The sequence below is a fragment of the Hetaerina americana genome, unplaced genomic scaffold (genome assembly GCF_022747635.1).
Source record: "Hetaerina americana unplaced genomic scaffold, ioHetAmer1.1.p SCAF_3, whole genome shotgun sequence".
Lineage (NCBI taxonomy): Eukaryota > Metazoa > Arthropoda > Insecta > Odonata > Calopterygidae > Hetaerina > Hetaerina americana.
In genome coordinates, this window is record NW_027286874.1 from 30,087,543 (window position 1) to 30,114,209 (window position 26,667).

Consider the following 26,667-nt stretch of genomic DNA (forward strand, 5'->3'; position numbering starts at 1 on the left):
AGGTCAGTTGTTAACAGTTCTCCGACTTGAATATAGCTCAAAAAAAGATGGTTGTACTTCAGGCGCATTAACCACAGACCGGAGAGGTAATGCTCCTGTTTTTCTCCTGTTTTATGCGCCGGAGACCTCGGAAGACTTGTAAAAGGATAAAATAGTCGCTTAAACTAATAATAGAGTTGCTGTGATGTCGAGGAGCATTAAGGGTTACAGACAAAAAACACGTGGACGCTTCCTTGTTCATAGGTTAACTCTGGTTCTTTCAAAATCAACCTGCTTCTTTAATCTGTCAAAGTTATTTTTGTTTCCCTTTTCGGGCCCTGTAGCTTTTTCAGTAAAACACCAGGCTTTTTCGAAATGATCCAGGCTTTAGACACCTGTGCAAAAGAGAGGCTTCAAATCCTTTCTCTAACCCGATGGAACGATTATTTGAGACCATGAACGAGTACAAAAATATCATCAGTGAGATACTGGAATTTTTTTCTGGCAATGAAAATTATGAATGGGACTGTAAAACTGTCTTTACGACTTACTTGTTTTGTATGACTTTTTTTTGATTTTTTTCTCATTTTAGTCTACTCTTCTTCTAATATTTTAATTCAAATAATGAAGAAATATAGGTACCTTGAATGCTGCAATAATAAAATTAAACTCCACATTGAGAAGTTAAAGAGGAAATTGCATTTGTTCTGTGAGCGTATTCACAAGTTATCTTTTCAGAAAGCAGCTTCAAGAAAAATGAAAGGATTAAAACTCATGGAAGGACATTCTAGATTTACAATAATATAATGGATTAACAGTATAATGGATATTAGAAGTCAGATAGATTCAGCGGCTTTCAGCGCTGCGTGTTGTTAAGCCTTTTAAATACAATAAAATCACAACAATTTGAATTATTCTTTCTCGATCAGGTACTATCCTTCTTAAAAGAAAGCTATAAAAGTTTTTGAAGTGAAAACTTCTTATGCGAGGTCCGCTTCCCCGGCTTTTCTAGATGGGTAGTGATTTCGTGAGAGCTGCGTATTGTACTCGTAAGATTCGACTGCGTGATGTCCCGTTACGCGGCTGGTTATTATTTTTGTTCATCTAATTGACATAAACAAGGGTTCGATTACAATGTTATTATTTTCAAACCCCCGCCTACTCCGTCTTCGAGGGTGTTAACTTGTAGTTGGGGTTGTTAGTCCTTCCCACACCCCACTTTCCCTTCAAATATTTGGTCGGAAAAGCGCTAACCCTTACTATAAAGGAGATACAGCTCATCCTTCCTTAACTTAAAGGAATCTGTAATTAATACTAATCAAATCAGAGGCAAGCATTACAGATAAACAATATAATTATTCCTCTTACAAATGCACGTAGGATTACATCTGTATCAAACCTTTTCATGCGCATTAAACATTAAACTAATCCTTAGTCGTAAATATTTACGTTGCTATCCATAACATTTTGGTCCCAACAGCAATAAAGGGATACTTTTGAAACAATTAAAAAATCGAATAACGCTATTCTTTCACCTATCATACGAGTAGTTAATTGGCAGTAATTTATTCGAAATTAGTCTGTTAAGGGCTTCGAATTGAGTGTACTCCATACAAATACTCTCCCTTGCTATATGTTGGCGTGACATGGACTGTGAAAAACCGAGAAGAAAAGAAAGGGGGCCTTTGAAACGTGGTGCTATATAGGGATGGGAGGGAGGGATAAGTTGGACAGGGCGATTGAAGAATGAAGTATTGAGGGAAGAGGCCCCTGCGGAAGACATTAAAAAGAAGGAGGGACACGTGGGCTGGTCATCTGCTGCGGCGAGAAGGATTGGTGTACACCATTCTAGAAGAGACTATAAACGAAAAAAAAACTACAGAGGATGACCCAGATTGGACAATGTGAAGCAGATGATGGAGTACATGGGATGTGGTAGGTTTTTGTAACTAAACAGGATTGGAAGATGATAGAAAGATGTAGAAGCCTGTCGCAAACCAATCCTAAAGTTAAAGAAGATGAATTGAATCGGAGGTAACAGTGATGGCAACATTGGTAACGCAAATAAAGAACACGTAAAATATACGAAGAATTCTGCATGTCCGGGTTTTCACCGCGTTGTTGTTTGAAGCCGACAACAGTTTCGCCGAAGTTTCATCCGGCGTCTTCAGGTCGAAGAGGCACGCACGCAGCCATACACGTAAAATATACCTTTACAAATTAATTGCATATTTCTTAAATAATCGACCGCTCAACTAAAATCATTCTTATTCCACAAGAAATGGAAAAGAGCGCGTTAACTTATGGAAAGGTAAACTATTCTCCTGATTAGGATCTCAACGAAAATTAAAATAATTTTTCCGGGGTATCCATGTCTGTAGAGGCAAATGGCAGTTTATCACATATCTCTTAGTCAAACCATTTCAGAGATACAGGAGTACACGGACAAACACTTCTAAAATTGTATATAAATGATAGAAGATAATTTTTCCTAGCTCAAAATAGGAAACTGATTCTATCGTGGCTACGTTGAAGGATTCCTGGATTTCCACATAGTTCGAAGATTCATCGAAATGAAAAGGGGAATTTGGTCGGAGGTCGGACCACATCCCATGATCTCATTGTAAGTCACGTTACAATCAGTAACTAAAAATAAACTGGCCTTATGATACAATTTGCCGAGAACATCTGAAATATTGAAGTAGGGAACCAAAAAGTCAATATATCACTATGAGAGACAATAAACCACGTCTTAACCGGAAGCTGCGTTAAGGAAAAGTTAAACGAAAGTATATCTCGTGCCAACAATCGTTATGGCTTGATAAGGCAGGCTGAAGGCTACCGCGTTCAAGCAATTAGAAGCAGTGGCTATAGGCAGGGCATATAAATTGTAAAATTAAAAGAAGCCAAAGATGTTCACAGCGCGGATGGCCGAACAAGGTGAGAAGTAGATAGCAAGCACGACGGGAAACCAGGTGAGAAAGGTTGAAGATGGTCGCATTATGTTTGCTAGTTTACTTTCACTCTGGCCTTAATTTCAGCATACGAGATTTTAAGTAGCTAATATTCTATTCCGACGCTTGAAGCCTCGGCGACAAAGAACATGCTTTTACAGCGCTGCTATTGATATGAAATGGAGGAACGAGGTGACTGATGGCGATATGCATCAGAGATGGAGCAATTTAAGGGGCGTAGTTTGACGAACTTACGACGTAACTAAAAATTGATGTTTCCAGCCTTGCAATTCAGTCCATTCATTCAGTCGCTATAATCTTGCTAAATCAGCTTCTCCCCTTTTATCTTAAAACCCTATTTACATGAATATGCTCAAGTAAGAGGAGTTTAAGCTCCCATGGCACCCTTGAATTTAACACCAACATATTACCCTAATGGGACGATCGTTCGCTACTCGTGTGGGTGGACACATTTAAGTGCAATTTTGCATAACCTTGCACATATAGTTGCTAGTTCGATTGTGAGACACCTCGATAATCAGAAGTTATTAATGAAAAATCAGCACGGTTTCCGAAAAAGTAGATCCTGCGAGACGCAACTTGCACTTTTTGTTCATGATATTATTATTTCGGGAGAGAGCATTATTTTAGGGGACACAATTTTAAGAAAGCCTTCGACAAAGTATCTCACAGTAAACTACTCGCAAAGCTAGAAGAATATGGCATAGATAAAAATATCCGGGGTTGGGTTAAAGACTTTTTGAATGGTCGAGTTAAAAGAGTAGTGACTGATGGAGTTAGCTCAAATGCAGTAGAAGTTACTTCAGGTGTTCCCCAGGGATGTATCATCGGACCTCTTTTATTCTACTTTACATTAACGACATTGATTCCGTAGTGACTGGTAAGATATATTTATTTGCTGGTTATGCAGTGGTTTACCGTAATATCCGTGATCCTGCGGAAACAGCAGTGCTGTCAGATGACCTTAATGCCACTCTTTTTACAATTAGAATTAAACGTAAAAAAGAGCGTAATCATAAATTTATGGAAAAAGAGCATTTCCCACCCGAACGCCTACATCATTGGGAACACCGAAATGGAATGTGTAGACTCAATTAAATACCTAGGCGCTACCCTCACTCACGATCTCTCCTAGGTGAAACGCATACGGGGAATATGTGGACAAGCTAACAAAAAATGAGGATTTATTAGAAGAGTACTTGGTAAATGTGATGAAAAGGTCAAAGAGAAATGTAATCTGCCATTGGTTAGGCCTCATTTAGAATATACTGCAAGTGTATGGGATCCTCTCGTAGTTGAATTAATTACCGAATTGGATCGCGTGCAGCGTAGAGGAGCTAGATTTGTAAAACGTTGTTATGATAAACTTAGCAGCAAATCCAAAATATAAGAGCAGCTAGGCTGGGAATCACTCACGAAGCGAAGGTTCAATTACAGCTCGAAGCTCTTGCATACATTGGAGGGAGGTCTCTTTAGCAGTGATGTTGAAAACATATTATTACCTCCATCGTATCACGGTTGGAGAGATCATGCTAGTAAAATTAGAGAAATTAAGTCTAGAACAGATCGATTTACGATGTCATTTTTTCCACGAACGATAGGGAATCATAATAACATTGTTCGACCGCGGTAGGGTAAAATTATCCTGGTGTGTATTCACCCCCTGCCATACACCCTAGCGGTGGCTTGCAGGGTATATGCAAATAAAAAAATGCCTAGACACTCGAAAAGAAAAACAATTTTATAAAACTACTGATTTATCAATGTTTGCTTCCAAATCCTCTTTTTTTTCTTTATCTTCCTTTGATCTCCTTCGGAGATGTTAACCTTTTCTAGTATTTCCACAACCTTGACCTTGTCCCTCCTCCCCATATTTTTGACCAAGTCTGATTCGTTTAAAATACGTTCTACTTGTCCCCTCCACTCTCTCTTCCTATCAACTATTCCCTCCACCAACTTCGTCGCCGTTGTATTTGTCGTAGGCATACGAGATGTGAAGAGCAACAGCAATTCCGAGACCGGGACCCGTCTACCCCCCTGACTACTATCCGCCTGTGTAAAGCCTCGCGATCCCGCGTAATAAAAATCTTTTGAGCTGAACTTAAATTACTTCTTCACATTGATATATGACGGGGACGTGCCAAAATATTGTTCGGTGAATAGATATTATAGTGTACTATACAAAGATATTTTATTTGCGAAATGAGATAAGTTCACCACAAATCGACGCCTGAGACCTTTAAATACGAGCCCTTTATCGTATATTCGTCTTATTCTTTACGATTTATCTTATTTCTAACGATTTTGTACATTTATATTCATTTGGTGATAATGCATGCAGAAGTAAACGCATTTGATAATGCGTAATATTTTCTTTAAAATATTGAAACACAAACGAACTGGAGAATGACCTTTGAAATTTGGCTTCAATTTACAAAATTTTGCCAACTCCATTGGAGTAGGCTGAGCCTTGGAGCCTTTGTGGACTTTGCTAACGATTGGAACTGAAAATACAGGAGACGACCGCCTGAATTTATATTATAATTCGAATGATGCTGCTATTTAAGGTAAATGATATAAGTTCAACAGAACCTACATGAAAAATTCAGCATATACAAGCTTTGATAGATTAATCAAACAAAATATTTAGCAGTTCGTGGGGAATTTTGCCATTTAATTAGAGCTCGATCGACTTCGCTTCTTATGATGATGCGTCTTTTGAAATATGAAGAACAAAAGGGAAGGGCACAATTTTTTTAATTCATAACCTTGCGGTGAGAAGGAGGTTCCATCGTATAGGCTGAAACTGACAGGCACTGTGATGGCCGAAGAATCGCGATTAGAATGAATTTGACAGGTGTAATTTTAAATCTTCAACTCAACTTGACACTCAGTAATTTTGCTGTGATAGCGCCCAATTTCTCGTTTTACCCCTTGAGCCGGCACATTTGGATTGACTCAAGGTAAAAGCATGGCTATGATCTTTTGATGTTGACGTGAGTACAGAGTTCCGAGTTTTGTGGAACGTATGATTACAAGGTCTGTTCAAAAAGTATCGCGAATTTTGAATTTTCGCGGGTTACGTTTTTTTATTTCCGATTTTTTGTGGTGTTATGTAGGTACTTATGCCTCTTACTTATGCCAAACATTTTGGCCAATATGAATGTTCAGTTAATTGTTGACAGCTGCTTTGCTTGGACGAGTTTTTGCTTGCCTTCGATTTTTGCCAAAATATCTGTATCAAATTTTGTTTGAAAAAAGAAATTAAGTGCGCGGACGCACTCCGAATGTTGACTGTGGCATATGGAGACGCTACCTTGGACCGAAGCAACGTTTATCAGTGGTATAAAATGTTCTCAGAGGACTGAGAAGATGTGAACGACGAAGAGCGTGCCAGACGCCCGAGCAAGTCAACAACAGAGGAAAACATTGATGAAGTGAAGAAAATAGCTGTGGCCAATCGTCGAATCACCGTTAGATAAGTTGCTGAGGACCTAAACATATCGAGTTTGGAGTCACGGGAATGGCACGAGTGGCTCGCGCCATTCCCGTGACCCGTGCCTATGACACGGGTCGCCGCGAAATTCGTACCAAAATTGCTCAATTTCGACCAAAAACAGCAACGCTATGAAAGCATTGCTAATGAGGTATTGGACTCTGTCTGCGATGACTCAAATTTGCTCCAGAGGGTCATAACTGGTTTATGGTTATGACGTGGAAACTAAAGCTCAATCATCCCAATGGAAGCTGCAGCACGAGCCTAGACCGAAAAAAGCGCGCGAAGTTCGGTCGAATGTAAAAGTTTTGCTTACAGTTTTCTTCGATTGCAGGGGCATGGTGCATCATGAGTTCTTGCCACAGGGTAGAACGGTAAATAAGGAATATTACCTGCAGGTTATGCGCAATTTGCGCGAAGCAATCCACCACAAACGCCCGGATTTGTGGAAGAACAAAAATTGACTTTTGCACCATGACAACGCCCAATGAGTGCTGGCTTTCCACTGTGGACCGGGGTTTAAATCAGGGCAGTGGCAGATGTTTCAGTTTCATTGCGATTCCCAATTGAGTAGTTATAGTTGTGTGGAGCACATTAAGTGCGATAAGTTGCTCGTAGGGTGAGACGTTGAAAGGTTGCGGAAGTAGGGTGCTTCCAAATACGCCTTGGTCTACCTCTCGAGTAATATTTTTCAAAATATTTAACGAGATGCGTCCGCTCACTTTGGGAACTTCAATTACACTCCTTCTATTATCAACTTAGCCAACATGAAGGTAACGGGCGACTTGAATGTTGCAGCTTTCCCTTGCAAGACCCGGTATCACTCACAACAATCCACGCTTGATCTCCGATAATTTCCTGATTGGACCATTGTGTGGGTTCGTCCTACCAAATTGAACAGTAATTCGTGGAAAAGGAGAATTTTAAGGTCATAATATGCTCATCTAACCACAAGGATCAATGAATATGGATGGGTGTTATGTCTCATTATTAATATTGATAAGGAATAATTGCTAAGCATCCACAAACTGTTGTCGGAACCAGGCTAAAAACCGTATCGCCATGAATGCCATCACTATTAGTATCGAGTTAAAGACCAAGGTAGGCTAACAAGACTATCTCATTTTTAATCGCATGGAATTATCTGGAAAGTTATTAATTATTTTCAGGTTTAATAACTTATGATATCTTATTCTAAAAATAATGAACTTTTAAAGTCGCTTATTATGTGAAACTTTAAATCGTCCTTATAACAACTGATAGAAATCTCACATAGATAAGTAGAAAGGATGAATACCGTAAGCCCTCAGCATTCCGATTGACCAATTGGATATGAGTGAATACTCATACTTTTCGTTCGCTGAAAAAATTATAATGAACACTAAGTTCGAGCTAAGTATTGCATATACTTCAATGATCCGGAATGTAACTAATGACAGGTCAAAAATGAATTATTTAATAGTTTTGAAGATTTAAAATACACTTTGTTCCCTAAACCATGATGAACACTTAGAGGGTTATTTTGGAAAATTATAAATTGTAATAAGCATTGTTTGAATTCTATCTCTCTGTAATTATTTTATTTTTAAAGAAAGATTATTACTGAGCCTTTCTTAAGTTTATCATCACAATAATTTAATGGTAATTGATTTTCAGCGACTCTTATAATGTCTATAATTGAATAACTTGAATACGCATTTCAAGAATAAAATTAGTCTACATACGTCTTAGGATTGCTCCGTAAGATCAGGGATGAATACCTCCAGAAAACTGGCAAAAAGGTCGCTTGGGGATAGATAGACATCTTTATTCGGGCGAAATTGAGACCATAAGGTCCCTTCTTCCGTTTAGCCCTTAAGATGGAGGAGAGGGGATGTAAATTTTTGGGTCAATTTTGTTGTGGAATATCCGTCTTGCAATTATCTTACATCTACAAGTATATTCCAGTAATATTTTGCAAAGTGCTGCAAGGGCGTGTAGCGGGAGGTGCTGAGGCAGCAGTCATTTATGCAAAAATTTGAATACATATTTTTGCATTTATGTGCAAACAAACGTTAAAATTACGCACACTTCAATGAATATATATGTAGTTGTACTTATACATAAACAAACGTACAATTGCATTCATAAATGCGTATCTACACCATGCAATAATGTGTGTATTCAAGTAAATCTTTAAATATTGAATTTTTAAAGTTATAATGAAGACTTTACCACTACAATGCAGTTCATGGTGCAGGGTACAATACAGTACATACCCCCTCGCCAGGGAAGCAGAGACGTTTCAAGGAAGAACGCAAGTAATGCAAGTAGTCAAGGGGGCAGACATCCCGGGGTTTCTCTGGAATTTACGAAACGTGGGTGGAGTGCAGTAGTCGAGAAGCACTAACGTGAGGCACCGAATGGAATGCAAATTTATTTATATTTATTTATTTCGCAATAATCCGAAAACAGCCCTTCGGCATTTACATCGAACTATTTAACAATAATATAACGATAGACAATTACAACCACCCTAATATTTGGGACGCCGAAATCAACAGTCGATTCCATAATTCAAGCCTATTTTATCGATATCTATTGTTTCTTCTGAATGAGACGTTCCATCAAAGGTGACAAATTCCGTTGATGGGTTATTTTAATGATGAGAAACTTTGTCCGGTGGACGATATTAAAAGGATATCCAAAAAGTATAGAGGAAATATACGTGATAAAATTCCTATCGAATATGGGTTCACTCATTTTCAGTCTTCTGCTTTTTACTTAATAATAATGCATTTAAGCTGCCATGGATATTAATAATTTTCATGAGGTTCCGATGAAAATTGGATTTCTGTTCGTCTTTTCGGTGGATTTCGTCCACAATGGAGGGAGAGTAATAGGGCAACGGGGAGTTGCACGGCCCTGGGAAAATTACAGATGTGGGTTGTGGCCGGAAGGGCTGGAATAGTAGAAAAGGAAGAGAAGGATGGAAAGGAGAGAAGATTTAACTGAAGGTATAGAGAGATACGTAACAGCATCTGAATGAGTGAAGGCATTGACATGACAGATGATCCACAAAGTGGGTGTGGAGTCCCTTGAACAAGAACAAAAAACATTTAACGTATAAATGTTGTACAACCATGGTGGTCTCACTCACATTAAAGTCGCACGAAAGTCTTTCTTTACCCTTGCAGAATTTTTAAACGAAACACTTCCCTCTTGCAACTTAATTGCCATTTATTACCATATGTCTGTGGTTTCCAAATATTTTGGTTCGTGCCTCACATCAGAGAGAGAGAGAGATGAGAAAAACGCGCCTGGTCTCTCTCAGCGCTTATCTGGTCAAGGTACATAACACGGCAGTATGAGTGACCATAAATCGCGCCTCAAGTGGTAAATCTCGGCGTGTCATAACGAAGATGCGCATTAAAAACAATGCTAAGCCTGATGATTTATTTTCCCGCGAGAGAACGATATAATTATTTGAAATTGATAACCAAACGAAGTAAAATATTATCTAAATATTTAAAAAAACTAAAAGAAGTAATTACAAATAACAAAATAAATACGCAAATGATTGAATACTTAGTTATTGTAACTATTACGTTAAGCCGTGGGATAACTCTCCTTTCAGTTATTTAATTAAAGAGGTTCCACACTCATTTTTATCTGTGGTCGATGAAATGCTGGCGTCAATTGAAGGATGAGTGACTAAATCATCGCGTAAAAAATTTTCCATTCCCTGATTTTATTCGGGCCCCATCTCTTAGAAACCTATCTTATCGTATAAACGCATTATTTAGCATAGACGTACGCTCGGGATTGATCTGATTTATTTAACAAAGCAAAATTAACCTATGCGTCTGCAATTCACTACATAATTGGAGATAGTTCAAATGTTTGCCGTCATCGTTTATTGAATGAAACTTAGCACCACATCACGGAGATTTTAAAAACTACTGCAACGAAACAACCCCGCGGCGCTCTTTTAAAACTTGACAGCTCCAGAATTCGAGTCTCTTATGTGACAATTTAAAGTCAAGTGAGAACGATCAAATAAACGTCAAAATAAAAATGTGTAATTCCACATATGAAATATTCTTTAATACAACCTAAGTTTCAACACAGTTAAACTGATGTTGGAAAAAAGGTTTTTTAAAGTGGAATTACAAAGTTTTATTTTGGCATAATTCATCATGAAAAATCTACGCAAAGTTACCCCATAAAACTATTTATTATAGGAGAATGATCAAATATAAATACTTTTATAACACCATAACATTTTGGTCCTTATCTCTGGAAGAATCAGATAAACTGGAAATTATAGAGGCAGTCAAGAAATGTGGGCATCACTTGATGCAATAACTTATGAATATCCAATTGCCGGTTCATGCACAAGAAACTTATTACAGATTTTATTTAATTTTAAATGCCCACTTGTTCAAATAGCATAAAGATATGTCATAGATAAGTCAAGATATGTCTTTAAGCCTCAATATTGCAGGGTATTCTTTGCTAACCAAGTTATCATGTTAAAAAACAATCAACGAATAAATAGATTTATGAAAATATTTATGATTTTATGTATACCTATTTTATAATTCTAACTTAATGATTTTCGAGGAATAAGTGAGAGGAATAGTTTTTCTTTCTTAGATTCTTGTAATACTTAAAGGATTTGAGAACTACGTTTTGAAAATGAAAAGATGTGGTACACTACCACTTATATGTTATGAGCTTGTGGGTAGATCATATGTGTACATTAGATTTGAAAATGTGTCACGTAAGCCAAATTGTATAAATGCCAAGTAAAAAATATGAATTTTGTGCCAAAATATATGAAGGACTTGCCGTTGTTGAGCCTCAACAAAGATGAAATTTTGATATCATGGCCTAATTGAATCCTGAGTTCTAAGTATGAGAATTGGGAGTTAATCAAGGCTATCCCAACTCACTAGTACCAGTGAATGACAATTTCAACACATAACCAAATTATCCCCGAGTGCTCCATTCAGCTGTATGAGCCAAATTATAATGAAAATGAGATAATCATTAAATGCTCAATTGTATCTTAAGTAAAAGATAAGAAAACACTTCTTTGACACCCATATTGTTATTCTTGAAGGTACAACCCCCATTCCCACAACCCATACAATTCCCATTGAAAGCGGAACTGACTAGTTTAGATTAAAAGTTGAATGAGTCAAAAGGAAGTTAAGGAAAAATTTCAGATTGCTTCAATATAGAACCATATTTTCAAATGCTACAATATCTGAAGCATCACACTAAGCTCCAATATCACCCTATCTATCTCAAATGATGTGTGCCATAGGTGGGAGTCAAATTCCCCAATGCCAGATAGACATGCGACTAGTCTGACTCGAGACTGTTTTGGCTACTAAATGTATTTAATTTTACATAATAATTATAAATAATTTTGTATCACTAACTTGGATCATCATATGTAAAACATAACCAAATCACTGAAGTACTAATTTTTTTAAGAACATGATAAAAATCATATATTTTCTTTCAAGCTTGCTCAGAAAGCTGAATTTCAGTTTTAGACTAAATAACTAAATCATAAATCCCTGAACGACCAACATTAAGATCTTGCTCCCAAGAAAGGCACGCTACGCATTGGAAAGATAACATTCCTCATGATCAGACTTTAAGCAGTCATTGTTTATTTTGATGACCCATTCTCGCAAAATTTGGTTTATAATTGCTTTCTGATTGGGATCTAAAAGTTGTATTCCTTTGATACAATCATCAGGATCCCAATTATATCTAACAAATTAACTAAACACCTCTTTTTAAGATTGGAATTTTCTGTATCTATGCATATAAAATGGTAAAAAAACTTTATCGAAAAACCTACACACCAATATGATGTTCGTCAAAAAATCTTGTTTGTATGATCACACCACAAGAGATGCCAATCCACTTCTCATCAGTCAATCATATTTAATGTACTCTTTGGTCTAAAGGGCAGAATCAGTTATTCATAATACCATTTGTTTCACTGTCAAATAAGTTGCAGTTCGCACCCACCTTGACTTTGCTCTTTGCAAACCTTAAATTCATGGAAAACATATCGTGAATAATGTTAAGATCAATGCATATGGTCACTGGCAAACAGTGTTTGCAGACTTACCCCTGTGATTTTCATATACTATTAATACTATTGCAGGCCGATGGTTACTGTTCAAACACCTCAATGTTGTAAAGAACATTCAATTTCCTTCCACAAGTCTTTAATTATTTCTATATTTTATTGTGAATGGTTCCAAACCCATCTGGGCAATGATGCCAATTCCTATCATTCAACATACTGAAAATGATGGGAATGGAAATTTGATGAAAAATACCTCCTGGAAATTTATAATATGCCGCTCTCATGACAGTGTAAATGGTACCATTGAACGTTGACATTTGGGCATATGAATATAGATAACTGCGACAGTCATACAACTTTCCGATATAACTTAAATTATACTAGTCTTTTTAATTAAGGCAAACTTTTTTATACCCATCCATTGTGTCCCTACGTTACAGGATCTGTGAGAAATATACAGAATGTTACACTATGTAACTAACTAAAAATGAAGTATTTTTTTAGAGGTTTCAAATATGATACCAAACTAGTTTTTCTATCCTAATTTACTATAATCAGTATTGAATCTACTGGATTGTTTTCATACTCCTCTTATACAGGTTCGTAGCATTACTGCAATATTCAAAGCCTCTATAAGTAAAGTGGACTTGTAAGTGAAGTGCTTGTAAGGTGTGTAGCTTTTGGCGGTAAGCCACTCTCTGGAGCCATTCTCTTAATGCGGTGTTAATTGAAAAAAATGTGGTTTCAAAATAAGATTCCACAATTTTTACTTTCAAATGTTATTTGTAATTATAATAAAAATAAATTAGGAAGAAACCCCATTATCACATTAAATGGATAAATTGGACCAAAGTGAAAAAATACTGATTGGCAAAAGCCAAAACTATTGAGATTGTGTACACCAACACCACTGGATATTTAAAATGTAGATTAGTTACCATGAACTTCCAATAGAAAATGCAATCTGTAGGTAATTTTACTCAATAACTTTTCAAACTGAAAAGCTAGAAATATCTCCTAGTCATTCCTAAAATACATATAAAGGTATATAGCCCTGTTAGCTATAATGAATTAAGAGAAAAAGAAAATTGCAATTTCTTGTAAACTTAAATTACCGGCAAAAATGCATCATTATGTAATTATAACAATCTAAAAACACTAAATATCATGTAGAAATTGTGAAAAGTCCTTCTATTCAATTTTAGGTGAGATACCCATACATGAACTCCATGATGAAAAGATCAAGCAACCTCATTCAGAGAGGATGATATGTAGCCAATGATCAAGATTTAATGAATGCACCTTGTCATTTACTATCGTTGTAATGGCAGTTTAATTTCATTTTCAAATTAAAGAACAAAAATGGCACCAATAAAAACTGTTTAATGAATGGATTGATTCTTTTGTCTATCGAATACAACACTAAGGTTTACTATACAGACCATTTGATTGCCTGCATATTACAATACAAATTTAAAAATAAAAGAATTTACTGCAACTTTGTACATATATAAAAAGTTCACACTTTTAATGGGCTTTTTAGGATTGCTAACAGCTGTTATTGAAATATACAAAAGACTGGACCCTCTTGAGAGTTATTATAAATGAACACAAAATAAATAAAACCCAACTTATGCCCAATTTTGATGGCATTTTGACATCATTCATTAACAATTTAGCAACTGGATCACATTTTTTTTTACTGATTTCTAGCTGTTAGTTACCAATTTTTTCCACCTATTTGTTTACAATCGAATATAACTATTACATGCAAGGCAACAATTGAATATTTACCAGAGATTGAAGATTATTTCATCTGTTTGTGAATTTCTCTAACATAATATTCCAAAATTAAGGTCTTGCAATTCTTATGTACCAAAACTACTCATACATATTATTGTGGTGTGGAATAATAGGCATTTATAGCACTCCTATTTCCTTATTTATAAATCACTGCTAAATGCTACTCCAATTACACATGAAATCTGTATGCATTGATTAATAGGGTTTCAAAAAACCCAAACAAACAAAATGAATTGTGTGGCTCATGCAGATCATGAAATTCTAAATGGTGGGGGCTGGAAACTAATGTTCACCCCAAATAATGTTCTGTCCATAGGAGACAGTAACCCAAAAAACTACTTTTTGTGAGATCTCAAAACATTTTGCCTCTCTTATGCAAATCAATGAAAAAAATGGAATGACTGAACAGAAATATACAATAATGATTGTTCACTTGTAAACATAATACTTAAAGCAAATTCAACATCTAATGACAAGGAACAACGGAAACAAAATCACAGCAAATATATAGTAGTGCTTAGGACAAGGCTTTTACACAATTATGGCATAAAAATAATAAACAGTACATTACAATATGTCCTAACATAAAAAAATTCAATTTATGCCTCAACGTACTATGTATTAACATTTTTAGATACATTTCTTATAATAACCCATTTTCAATTACAAATTACTTCTGATGATCCTTAAAACTGGCCAAAATACCTTGCCCACTACAATATCAAATTTTTGATGGAAAATGTACAGAACTGCAAAAAATACAGGATACAATTAGGTTTGAATTTTACATCCCACAAATATCATAACAAGCTCTTAAAAATTCAAAATGTAACAAAAATGTACATTATTTCATGGCCATAAAAATGCATTAATAAAAGAGCATGTATGGAGAGATCATGTTCTTTTAAATAATTACAAGTGGTAACCTTACAGTTCCATGGACTTGTAAACAATCCTTTCCACCAACCAATTTTCAGGATACAAATTCACAAAATCCATATTGGATGGTAACTGATGTGCTATATACAAAAGGTTAAGATGAAAAAATGGTATCACTAGTTTTTGGAAAATTAAAAGGAGCACGCAATGTTATTACTTCATTCTGAATAACCATTAAGATGCCTTCCACAAGGTTCAGTTCCGGCACGGCATGAGAATTTTCTATAGATTTGCTTACATGGCTCAATGCTTCAGCATTAAAGGCATAAGTATTGACAACAAAGTTAATATTACAGCACTGCTCAAAGATAAATATCAATTCTTGCTTTCCTAATATGATCTAAGCATTTTTGTGAGCAATACTTACAAAAATAGGGATTTTGCAATGAGAAATTATAGCAGAACATTGAACAGATTGGCAAGCTCTATAACCATGGTTATTAATCTATTTCCAATTACATTAGGGTGTAAAGGGCCAAATAACTAAATAATACATATTAATGAGTATTATTTTCATGACATACCAAAAAAAATAAAGTACGTAATCTCATTAAGTATAATGATAGTAAAATGAAATAGACAACAATTAAGTTCTGAAATGCATACAGTATGTTTGAATTTTAATTTGAGGGCCTACTTCGGTGAATGGATGCCAGTATAGAGATGGAACTGGAAAAAATAAATACAGAGTTTTGGGACATGCTAAAAAACAGAACCATTGAAATATTTAAATGGTCATGTGAGATGTTCCCTATGAATTGTTGAACACTGATTAGGCACAAATAGGCAGGTTACTAATTTTTCAGAACTACAAATAGCAAGCCACTCAAGGGTCAGCTTTTTTGTAAATTTAATATTGAGATAATAATTTCTTTCCAAAATAAAAAATCTTGGCTTCAGTAATATACCAATTCGACCATAAGCAAAACAAAAAAAAACTTGTATTGGTGGAATAGGCACCCTAAAACTTGAATCATAAAGAAGTACAACACCCAAGTTAAAAAATAATGAAACAAAAATATCTGCATGAATGAATTAATTATAGTCACAATTGCTAATTACCCATCCTAGGCAACAAGACATGTTAGTGGCAAAACATAATAGAGTAAGGAAATGCAAAAACCATTACATCTTATGGCTGCTTACCTAAATATTAGCCCTTAATGAGACTGATAAAAGCATGACTCATTTGTGGCAGCACTTCATGCAACCCTCTTCCTAAAATCTTAGAAAAACAAATACTGTACATTTGAAATTTCATAAAAATATTTCAGTACATTATGGAAAAATTTCTATAAAATAAAATCATGAATGATTTTAAGCCTTATCTGTTAAACATTATCAGCAAACAGCTTTTTGCTAAGATTGGAAAATCCCAGCAACAAATTAAGTATTGAAATGAGACCATACGCCTATGGGAAATATTGACTGTTTTTTATTAAAATAAATGAACAAATGCAGCTAATCCATCTTCACGAGGAAGAAAGAACAGGACCCCAAACCACTGCTAACTTGCCAGTGAGCACAATGCTTTGCACAAAATAAGGGTTCTTCTTTTTATGTCAAGTGCCAATAAATATTCAACTTCTCAGAGAGAAATTCATTCAATTAATTTGTGCGTTAAACCACAATGACCTTATTTTAGCTTTCATGAAATAATTCCAAAGTATGATTGGGAGACCTTAGAATGTATAAGAACTGTTGCACTTGACATTCTCTCCAAAACAAAAGCGAAATACTATGAAGCATGAATCAAATTTTATTCACAAACGCTTATTGCTAACCCCTTATTAGCATGTAGAAACAAAAATTTATACCAATGCCTCTCTGTTAATGAATGCACTTGGTATGGATAAGAACCTGTGGAATTTTTTAAGTTCATTGCCCCCTTTGACAGTGAAAGACAATTTATCACGATTTGAATGCTCAGCCTTAAGATGGAAGTTGCAAGTGGATTTTTTCTTTAAGTGAAGGGTAATGGTGTTTACAGAAATCTTATTTCCAGTTTCCAGTCGTAACACATATTTTTCTGCTTTATCTTTAGCATACCTCACCTATCCCTTTGACTTGAGTACCGTAGGTTTAATTTCTAAAGAACAAAACTAATAATAAATACATTTCTGAGTGTTTAACAAATCAAACTAATAATGCAACATACAGATAGCAAAACATGATTAAGATGAATTGTTTGAAATGCATTTTCACTTCACAGTAATATGAATGCTTCAAGAATAGATAAATCACAAAAATATAATTTTTAGATTCAGCTTAAATTGCCACATACATACTGTTACTGTGTTATCAGAAATTCATAAAATGGATGCTTGGGTGTCAAGGAACAATATAATCCAAATGTAAGGCATAAAAATAAATTTGTGAGGGAATGCCCAAATACTTAATATATTCAAGACAGAAAAACTTAGCTCACTACCCTTTGCTTTAAACCAGTGCTTCTGATGCATGAAAAAAGAATGCTACATTCACATACCCAAAATCTCAAACCTTAAGTTACTCGTCCATATTGCATAAACAATCACTGTTCTAGAGATTACCATATGCATTTGAAATGAAACCCACAATATGATTTTGTTTTTTCTTAGCATTCTTTTCACAACCAAATGGATGAGGAGACATCCACAACCTTGAGTAGAATGGCTGAAATCTCATAAGTTTTTTCACTAACGGAAAAAATTTCCTGTGCATGCATTTTCAATTTTTCAGGGCTTGCAGCCACCTGGGCAGTGATGCAAACTTATTCAGAGAGCCACAAAAACATACCAGAGGGCTTCATTCAGCAGATGAAGTATACTTGAAATCAATGCTAGTCATGTATTTTATCCATGTACTTTTTAACAGTTACATTATGGTAAACTGACAATAGAAAGGCATCAAAAGAGGTTTGTAACATGCTAGCCAATAAGTAATCAAATTGGTTAAGATATCTTTTCACCTTAGATTCAGTACATTGATAACTTTAGACAGATAAATTTTGAATGATATATATATAATCCCCGATGCCAATAATTCCATTTCACCTATTCTCAGGTATAGTATAGTAGCATTCTTTTAGTAACCACCTCAATATCTAAAAAATTATTAAGTACATTTTATCATAAATATGCAGTTTGCCTATGACAGTTTAAAATTTCATTTTTAAAAGGTTTAAAAAAATACAATTAAGAGACTGCTGCCACACACTTCAGCACAAAAATCTCACTGAAATTCATCTTGCCAAATATAGCCCCAAAGTATATGAAATTCTTCCATAATTTCTATCAATAATTTTGCCTGGCAACAAATGCTGTATAATCCTCACTTTGAATAATATACGATGTCTTACACAGGAATGAAATATTTCCATCCATTGCCAGCAGTAGACTCAATATTAAAACTGTATATTTTGCATAATGTTGAATTGAATTAATTGTACACTTTTCCCATTGAAGTCCAGTTTACCTCAATTTTGAATGCATTAAGATACTGAAAATCATAATAAAGAGTTCAAAAGATGTGTTGCATACATTTCCTTCAAATGATGTGTTTCCAATTCAACATCATCATCAGTTCATGTTTTAAATAAAAATGCATAATGGGGAAGCTGAGGCGATAAAGACCCCTGCTTATAACCACCAGCTAAAAAAAAAGTTTAAACATTTCAACTCATAAGAAATTAAGCCACAATGAAAATATGTGGTAGGTGGGGGATGGATTTTAACCAGATACCCAGAAGTTTTGTAAACGGATGGATATCAACCAGTCCATATTAAAATCAAGTTTTAACCCAATTAACCATGACCTTAGAGGCTTGCATGGTTTTTTGATAAACACCTATGGCTCATAATACTCAATTTTTCACTAGGGCTAACCTCTTTCATATTCATAATGTATAGCAATGCCACAGGGGGTGGTGTCTCCATTTAGACGTAGACAAAAAGTGGGAACATCATAGAACAATCACCATTTTACATCAGGCCACACCCAATTCATGACAAGATTCCATTTCGGCATTGAATGAATTTGAACATCCAGTACAACTCAAGCTCTCAATCCAGTGTCCATCTAAAAATATCAATAGATGAAGGTAATTCAATTCAAATATTAATATATTTAAACATAATAACTCAGCACTACAATCCTTTAGCTGGGGGCAGTTATTAGGGGTGAAATAATAAGTGGTTTTTTAACTTTTAATATTTTGATACACAATGCAAACATTTAAACCACAACAAAGAGACAAACACCCATTACAATGCATGACAGACGTATCCTCACACTCACTTTCAATGTCAATGCAGCTATAACACATAAAGAGTAGATGCTGTCATAAATGCAGATATTACGGGAACATGTTTGTATATGAACATTGTACTATGTAATCTCACTACTCATTAGCTATGCACTTTTTTATGATTCTACCAACTTAACTTATTGAATGGCTCTGAAATAATGCATATCACTGGAATCAAAAGTAAAATTATTAGAAAAGGCATAATTAAGTCTGCTCTGTCTAGTTTGCCATCTGAAATGGAAATTAGTAGTTGAGATGAATGGGATCTGCACCATATTAACTAGGAGTCAGAAAAAATTACACTTCATAACTGATCAATGGTATGCATGATACTTTGCATTAGTGGATATTTTCAAAAGTAAATGTAGCAGGATGTCAATATTGGGAGATATATGTAACTATAGAATACAACTATTGAGCACATCCACTAAGTGCATAAGAATTATTGTCATTTGGTTAAAATTGTCAAAATTAATGTAAAAGTTTAAACAATGATAATTTTTCTATTACCGAAATTCAGGCAACATGACACATTTGCAATGCAATGACACCACAATAAATCTCACATCCATTCCCACTTTCTTCCTTAATGGATACTTTGTACTGGGGATCTCTTCTGCCTTGCATTAGAGGTTTTTTTCTCCTTTTCCCAACAGTACAAAACACACACAAACTGTCTCCAAATCAGCACAAAACATGCTTGAAACAGCAAAAATTTAGCCCATCACTGCACTTGTGTAATTAGTTTGTCATAGAAACTACTCGTTGTTAACTGTCAGCCACCTCAATGCTCATGTAAACACAAGTGCATTTAAGCTTATGTGAACACAAGCGCAATACTGTGCGCTTCGGAATGCTTGTCCCATTGATCATGGGCATGTGGCTACCATTATGTGATTTTAAGTCACCCAAATGGAAATCACAGTCTATGAGGATAAAAACTCCTCTACGAAGATGTGGTAAGCCTAGAATGTAAAATCATTGACTCTTTCAAATGACCAGAGTGTTCAAAGGGCTGGGCTAACAGGCAGTGTGACATTTACAAACGGAGCCACCAATTAGCAGTAGTAAGAGGTGAGGTTGGTTCCTATACCTGCCTGATGATGTCCATTGCTCTTCAAGCACATCCCTCTCCTAACACCATTAAAACTCAAGAGTGATATAGACAAACTTCAAGTCAATTTATACAATTCCACAGCAATCACCTGCTAACTATATCCAGGTAACGATTTCATCTTGACTGCTGGCACCTGAGAATACAACATACATATACCCAGATGCTTTCATGATCTAACTCACACACACTCTTGATGCCAGCTTCTATGAAACCTCAACACACAGACCCGAGTGCTCTACTGACTTCTACTTCATGAAAATACATTCATTCATTGCACCCTCCCATTGAAATGGAAAAAAGGCAAGCTAAATGCAAACTAAGCAAAGGGTCAAACTCTCTAGAGTTAATCAAGTATTCCTTTGAAGTGCTTCTCAAACATCATCAAAAATATAGTGGCACCTCTTTGAGAGCCATTAGCTGGCAGATGGAGCCTTTTGTGCCAGGACTAATAAACCTGTGAATGTTGTAAGAAATGAGGCCAAAGAGGCTATCAGCAGACAGCATTAGTGTCATACCCCCATCTCACTTTAAAAGATATCCTGAAACACACAGGGGCTTCCTCCTTCAACACCATAATAGTTTCCCATCTACTAGCAATTTGGGAAACACTGCCAGGCCCTTCCCATGCGTTGATCCTGCTACTGTGGGTAAGGGTGACCCTAAAGCCATTCCTCTAGCCACCAATCACACAAAGAGTGTCTGTCCCGAGAAAACATCTGCATCCTCCTCGTCATCCTCTGCAGAGAGAAGGATTAGGGCTGAGACAAGACGAACCAGCCGACCCTCTCTACCTGCTGTGACCCAATGGACCACAGCCACACTCTTGCCTTCCTTTCCATATAATTCTTCCCTATGACGTGCACCTCTGTGCATTTCTTGCACTGAAACCTGTAATTAAATTAACAGAGTGGTCACAAAAATGGAAAATTCTAAGGCAGATGACATTATAAATGTTACTCTTATAAGCAAAAAAAATCAAGGAGCAAACAAAATAGAGAGGCAGGGTCTGGATTTGTATTCTCTTCTAATCTCCTGGAGGGAAGAGCCCTATATAGCCCTGTTGGTGGGCCACTTGCATTATCCACTGAAAGTGTAAAGAAACATTACTAATAAGCCTAGCGATCCAAAGTTAGTCGTTGGATACATCTTTATTATATCCTATATTATTTCAAGTTGGCTAGTGACCTATCTGGAAGAAAATATTTGTCTTTATGAGAAATTGGACAGCAGAAATTCAATATCTGTATAAGGAGTACACATAATTGTGCATATCCCAACCCTCAACAGTTTGCAATGTTTCAAGGTAAATATGAAATAAGCAACATGTTTGCAAGTCACAGGGGCAGAAAATGGCTTTCACTCAAAATTGTAGATATGTTTCAATTAACCCATCAAAAAAAGCATGTTAAGTTTAAAATTATGCAATATTTTGAATTTGGTAGGATCAAAATACAAGAATTTACCTTATCTTGAACAATTCTCAGGTAGAGACAATGTTTCTGAGTCACAGAACACATGAACTCCAAACATAGAAAACTGAAGTTGTGCATAGTTTTTTGATGAGTCTCATGATGTTGTAATGTTACCCAAAAAAGAGTGAAATAAGAAAGAGCCTTAGGCACAATTAAGTTGACCCTCATTTGGCTTGTAAATTATTAATTAATAAAAAATCAAATAAAAGTCAACATTCTCCTTTCAACTAGTTAATTAGTTTCAAAGCTGAAAAAAAATCTCCCATGAGATGACAATTGTTCATTGCATTTTCTTAGAAAATAATGCATGCTATTCTTCTTCTGATTTGAATTAAGATGGAAAACTTCACCATGAAGAAGCATTTTTCCATACAATAAAATTTACAGAAACCCTTATTTCAAGGGTGAAAACTTGGGGGATTGTAAATTAAATAAATTGTAATGCAGAAACCACAGCAAAACAATGCCCAAATATGTGAAAATAGAGCTTTAATCGATGGCCTTGTTTAAACAACATTAAAAAACAAGGGGATGACTATAAATCAAAGGATGAGCATTCATATTTTAAGTGTTAATGCAATAAAAATTTACTTAATTAGTGGAAAAGGTATGATGATTGACTGAAAACATAATTAAACCAGAATACTGACATGTATACTATGTAAATTATTACAAAATCAATCCATACTGCTAACCTTCAGAGAGTTTTGGATGGTAGAAATAGCCCCTAAATATCACCAACATATTGGAGGATAGACATAGACTGGAGGCTTTTGAAATGTGGGTTTGGAGAAGAATGCAGAAGGTGAAACGCACAGAGAAGAAAACAAACGAGGAAGTACTTGGTATGGTTGGCGAAGAGAGGGGTTTGTTGGGAGAAATCCTAAGGAGGCAGGAAAAGTGGATGAAGGGGGTATTGACCGGCAGCGGGATGTTGAAGACTGTAATTGAGGGGAGAATGTTAGGCCAACGAGGAAAGGGAAGGAACAGGATTGGGATGTTGGACGGGATGAAGGGAGGAAGAAACTACTCAAAGCTGAAGAGGGACCTGATATAGAGTAGGATGTTGTGTTTTGCTAGATGTCACAAATTATTTAATTAGTAATTATGTCCATCCAAAAACCTTCCTTAACCGGTAGATTACCTAATAATAATAACAATAATTGGGTGAAAGTTATGAATTTCTGTCTCAATTGGTTTCACATTTGATCCCACATTTATATTAATGCATTCCTGTTCTTTCTTCTATCGGAGGCCTATGTGAACAAAACAGACTGAATAATGAGATAAATATGCGAATATATGAACCCTGTTTGGTGACAACTCAATTAGGGAGGTCACTGAAGTACCCGGCCTGACCTAGAGATGGAGGTAGTTGTCTGAAAAATATCACTGCATTAGAAGGTATGCAATCTATAAAGCATATTTTTCAAGTTTGAAGACACCACGTTGTAGAGAATTTGTTTGGCAGTCATCAATATTGAACATTTATCGTGAATTCGTGAAAATGGAGACAATTGGTCATCGTTATGGGATACAATAATTTTATTTGAAAGGCCTCAGCCAAACCAATATAAAAGCTGAACTGGATTCTACTCAGGGTGAGTCTGCTCCTTCATTTACAACAGTAAAATATTGGATAGCAGAGTTTAAATGAGGCCGAATGAGCTGTCAAGACGAGCATCACATTGGTCGACCAAATGAGGTGACGACTCCGGAAATGGCAAAGAAAATCCACAAAGTGATACTGGATGATAGTTGCCTGAAAGTGCACCAGCTACCAGACATAGTAGGCATTTCAAAAAGTGCGGTACATCGCATATTAACTGAAATTTTGCACATGAGAAAGATGTTTGCAAGATGGGTTCCACGTTTGCTTACACTCGAGCAAAACCAGTGTCATGAAGATGTTTCAATTGATTGTTTAGCAAAGTTTCACAGCAACAAAGCAGAATTTTTGTGCAGTTTTATAACCATGGATGATACATGGGTCCATTACTTCACACCCGAGACAAAGAAACTATCAAAACAATGGATTCAAAAGGGAGAACCAGCTCCAAAGAAGGCCAAGACCGTTTCATCTGCAGGCAAGGTCATAGTGTCGGTTTTTTGGGATGTGTGAGGGATAATTTTCATTGGCTATCTTAAATAAGGAAAAACTACCAACATTGAGTATTATGCCCACTTATTGCAACGTCTGAGTGAAGAAATCAAGCAAAAGCGACCGCATTTGGCTTAGAAGAAAGTGTTGTTCCATCAAGACAATCCAGCAGCTCACAAATCCATTATTGTAATGGCCAAAATTCATGCATTTAAGTTTGAATTGCTACCTCATGCACCCTATTCTCCAGATTTAGCCCCCTTGAATTATTTTCTGTTCACAAACTTGAAAAAAAAGGCTCGGTGGTCAAAGATTTTCTAACTGTGAAGAAGTGATGTCGGCAGTTAATGGCTATTTTCAGGAGCAAAGTAGTTCTTACTATGAAAAGGGTATAGAACTTATTGCACATTGCCGGGAAAAGTGTATAGAGCTGGCAGGAGATTATATTGAAAAATAAATGCATTTTATCCCAAAATTTTTGTGTTTTCTTTGTTGGGTTAGGTACTTTTGGGATTACCCTTGTATGAACTATTCGCTTAGCTCTAGTTCATTAATGACAAATTAAAGCCATCCCTAATGTTCATTTACTGCTTTACCTTATTGTGATAAAAAATTAAAAACATGCTACTCCCATTAATTTTATAACACATCACAAGTATGCCCAATGATTTCATGTGACTCCCTAATCAATTTATACACAAATGTGAGCATTTCACCAATAAAAATAAAATGTTCGGATGCTGAATACTAGTGATGCTAGATAAATGTCTTAGCTAGTCACACTCGAAAGACTTGTACACAGGAGAAATATACATACCTGCCACATTCCATCAGCACCAGCACTTGATGGTGCATCATGGTCAAATACATGTACCACCGTGCTAGGGCGTTCAGGATCTAATAGTCCATTTCCTTGTGCAATATTGTGCCGATGGAAGAATACAGCTGCATTGAAGTGTCCCTCTGTGGCCTCACCCAAGCCAACCACTCGCTGGAGGACACTTACTTTGGGGGCCAAGTGTTCCATCAACATATCTGCCACTTCACATTCCTCTGGAGCAACTATGCACACTCGACATTTATTCTCTGAAAGCACAATGGGAAAAAACTCGTGTAACTCTTACAAAAGCATAAACTGAATTCATTACAAATCCAATAATCCTAGGGGAAATGTTACAAAAAATTGTATGAAGTCATACACACTGGTGTCACCTACACCAACATTAGGATAATTCATTTGTTGTCATGCAAACACAATTTGCTAACTACGCAATGAAATGGACAATATAAGGACATCTTATTTGTACAAATCTCCTGATTGATTACTACTTTATCTAAGTGCCTTGGTGTAACTGGCTAGTATACCTCTTCCGCAACTGGGAGGTCCATGGTCAATTTCTCTTAATTAGGCATACCATACAATGCATATAAATACAGCTTAATCAATTATTAGACATTTGGTAATCCAATTGGTGGATTATATTTTCACCCCAGCAAGAGATGTCCCCCTGACATCCCTGGTCTCAATGTTAGTGGGTAACGACATTGAATTTTGAGAAAAAACTTTCCAGGTTGCACTAAAGTAAATTTATCAAATAACTTAAGACACATAACATACATAATTGTAAAAAACACTAGAAAAGAGGAAATAATGTTGCATTAAATATTTCTTAATAAGCAATGTCATCTAAACAAAAAAATTAATTATTTACCTATTAAAATTATTTTCAAAATAAAAAATTCAATTTTTTACACAAAGTTACTTTAAGATAACATTACTATACCAGCATAGTATGCAAACATTTAGATAAACATGAATCTATATCTGCATTAAATGTTTGGGGAGTCAGTGGCTTTGATTTGTTAGCTTTGCAGGAGAAGAAAAAGACAGGGAAAGGAAAACTAGAAGCTGAGACTTCTGAATCTAAAAAAGAGTAAAATATGAACCCAATGCAATACCTAAAACACACGTACCTCTGAGGCATCCAATAGCAGCATAAATATCACGCTTATATGTAACCTTCCATAGATCTGGTGGGCCTTCAATAAGCTGTGCTCTAACTCCAGCATATGCTAGTGCTAACTGCAGACATTCTGTGCCATGATCAAGATCATGCTCTGTACACTATCAGAGAAAAGAAAAACATGCATCCAAATTAATGTGATAAAAAATCAAAATATATTTCAGATTACAAATTGATATAAAGCAATGCTCCAAACAAATCAAGAATCTCAAATAGTTATTCACCTAAAAAATATCAAAATCCTTTGGATAAACAGTAACTTTTATTAGTAATGCTTTCCATGAGTTAATTTTTATCTTTTTCATAAGATAATACATTAAACATACAAATAGCATGTTTTGTCACACAATTTACCTGATTATTTATAAATATG

General features: G+C 35.6%; 1 protein-coding gene across 3 annotated transcripts in view; it reads right to left on the reverse strand.

Annotated features, from left to right (window-relative positions):
* Positions 1-13,913: 13,913 nt before the first annotated feature.
* LOC139690245 (D-ribitol-5-phosphate cytidylyltransferase-like) overlaps positions 13,914-26,667 on the reverse strand; it is a 30,548-nt gene continuing 17,794 nt past the window's right edge. For all 3 annotated transcript variants that reach the window (XM_071587581.1, XM_071587580.1, XM_071587582.1), the window contains 3 exons: positions 26,245-26,395; positions 25,088-25,356; positions 13,914-21,585 (listed from right to left, as the gene is read on the reverse strand). In XM_071587581.1, the coding sequence (XP_071443682.1) occupies positions 21,382-21,585; positions 25,088-25,356; positions 26,245-26,395 (624 nt within the window). In that variant the 3' untranslated portion in view covers positions 13,914-21,381. The remainder of the gene's footprint in view (positions 21,586-25,087; positions 25,357-26,244; positions 26,396-26,667) is intronic.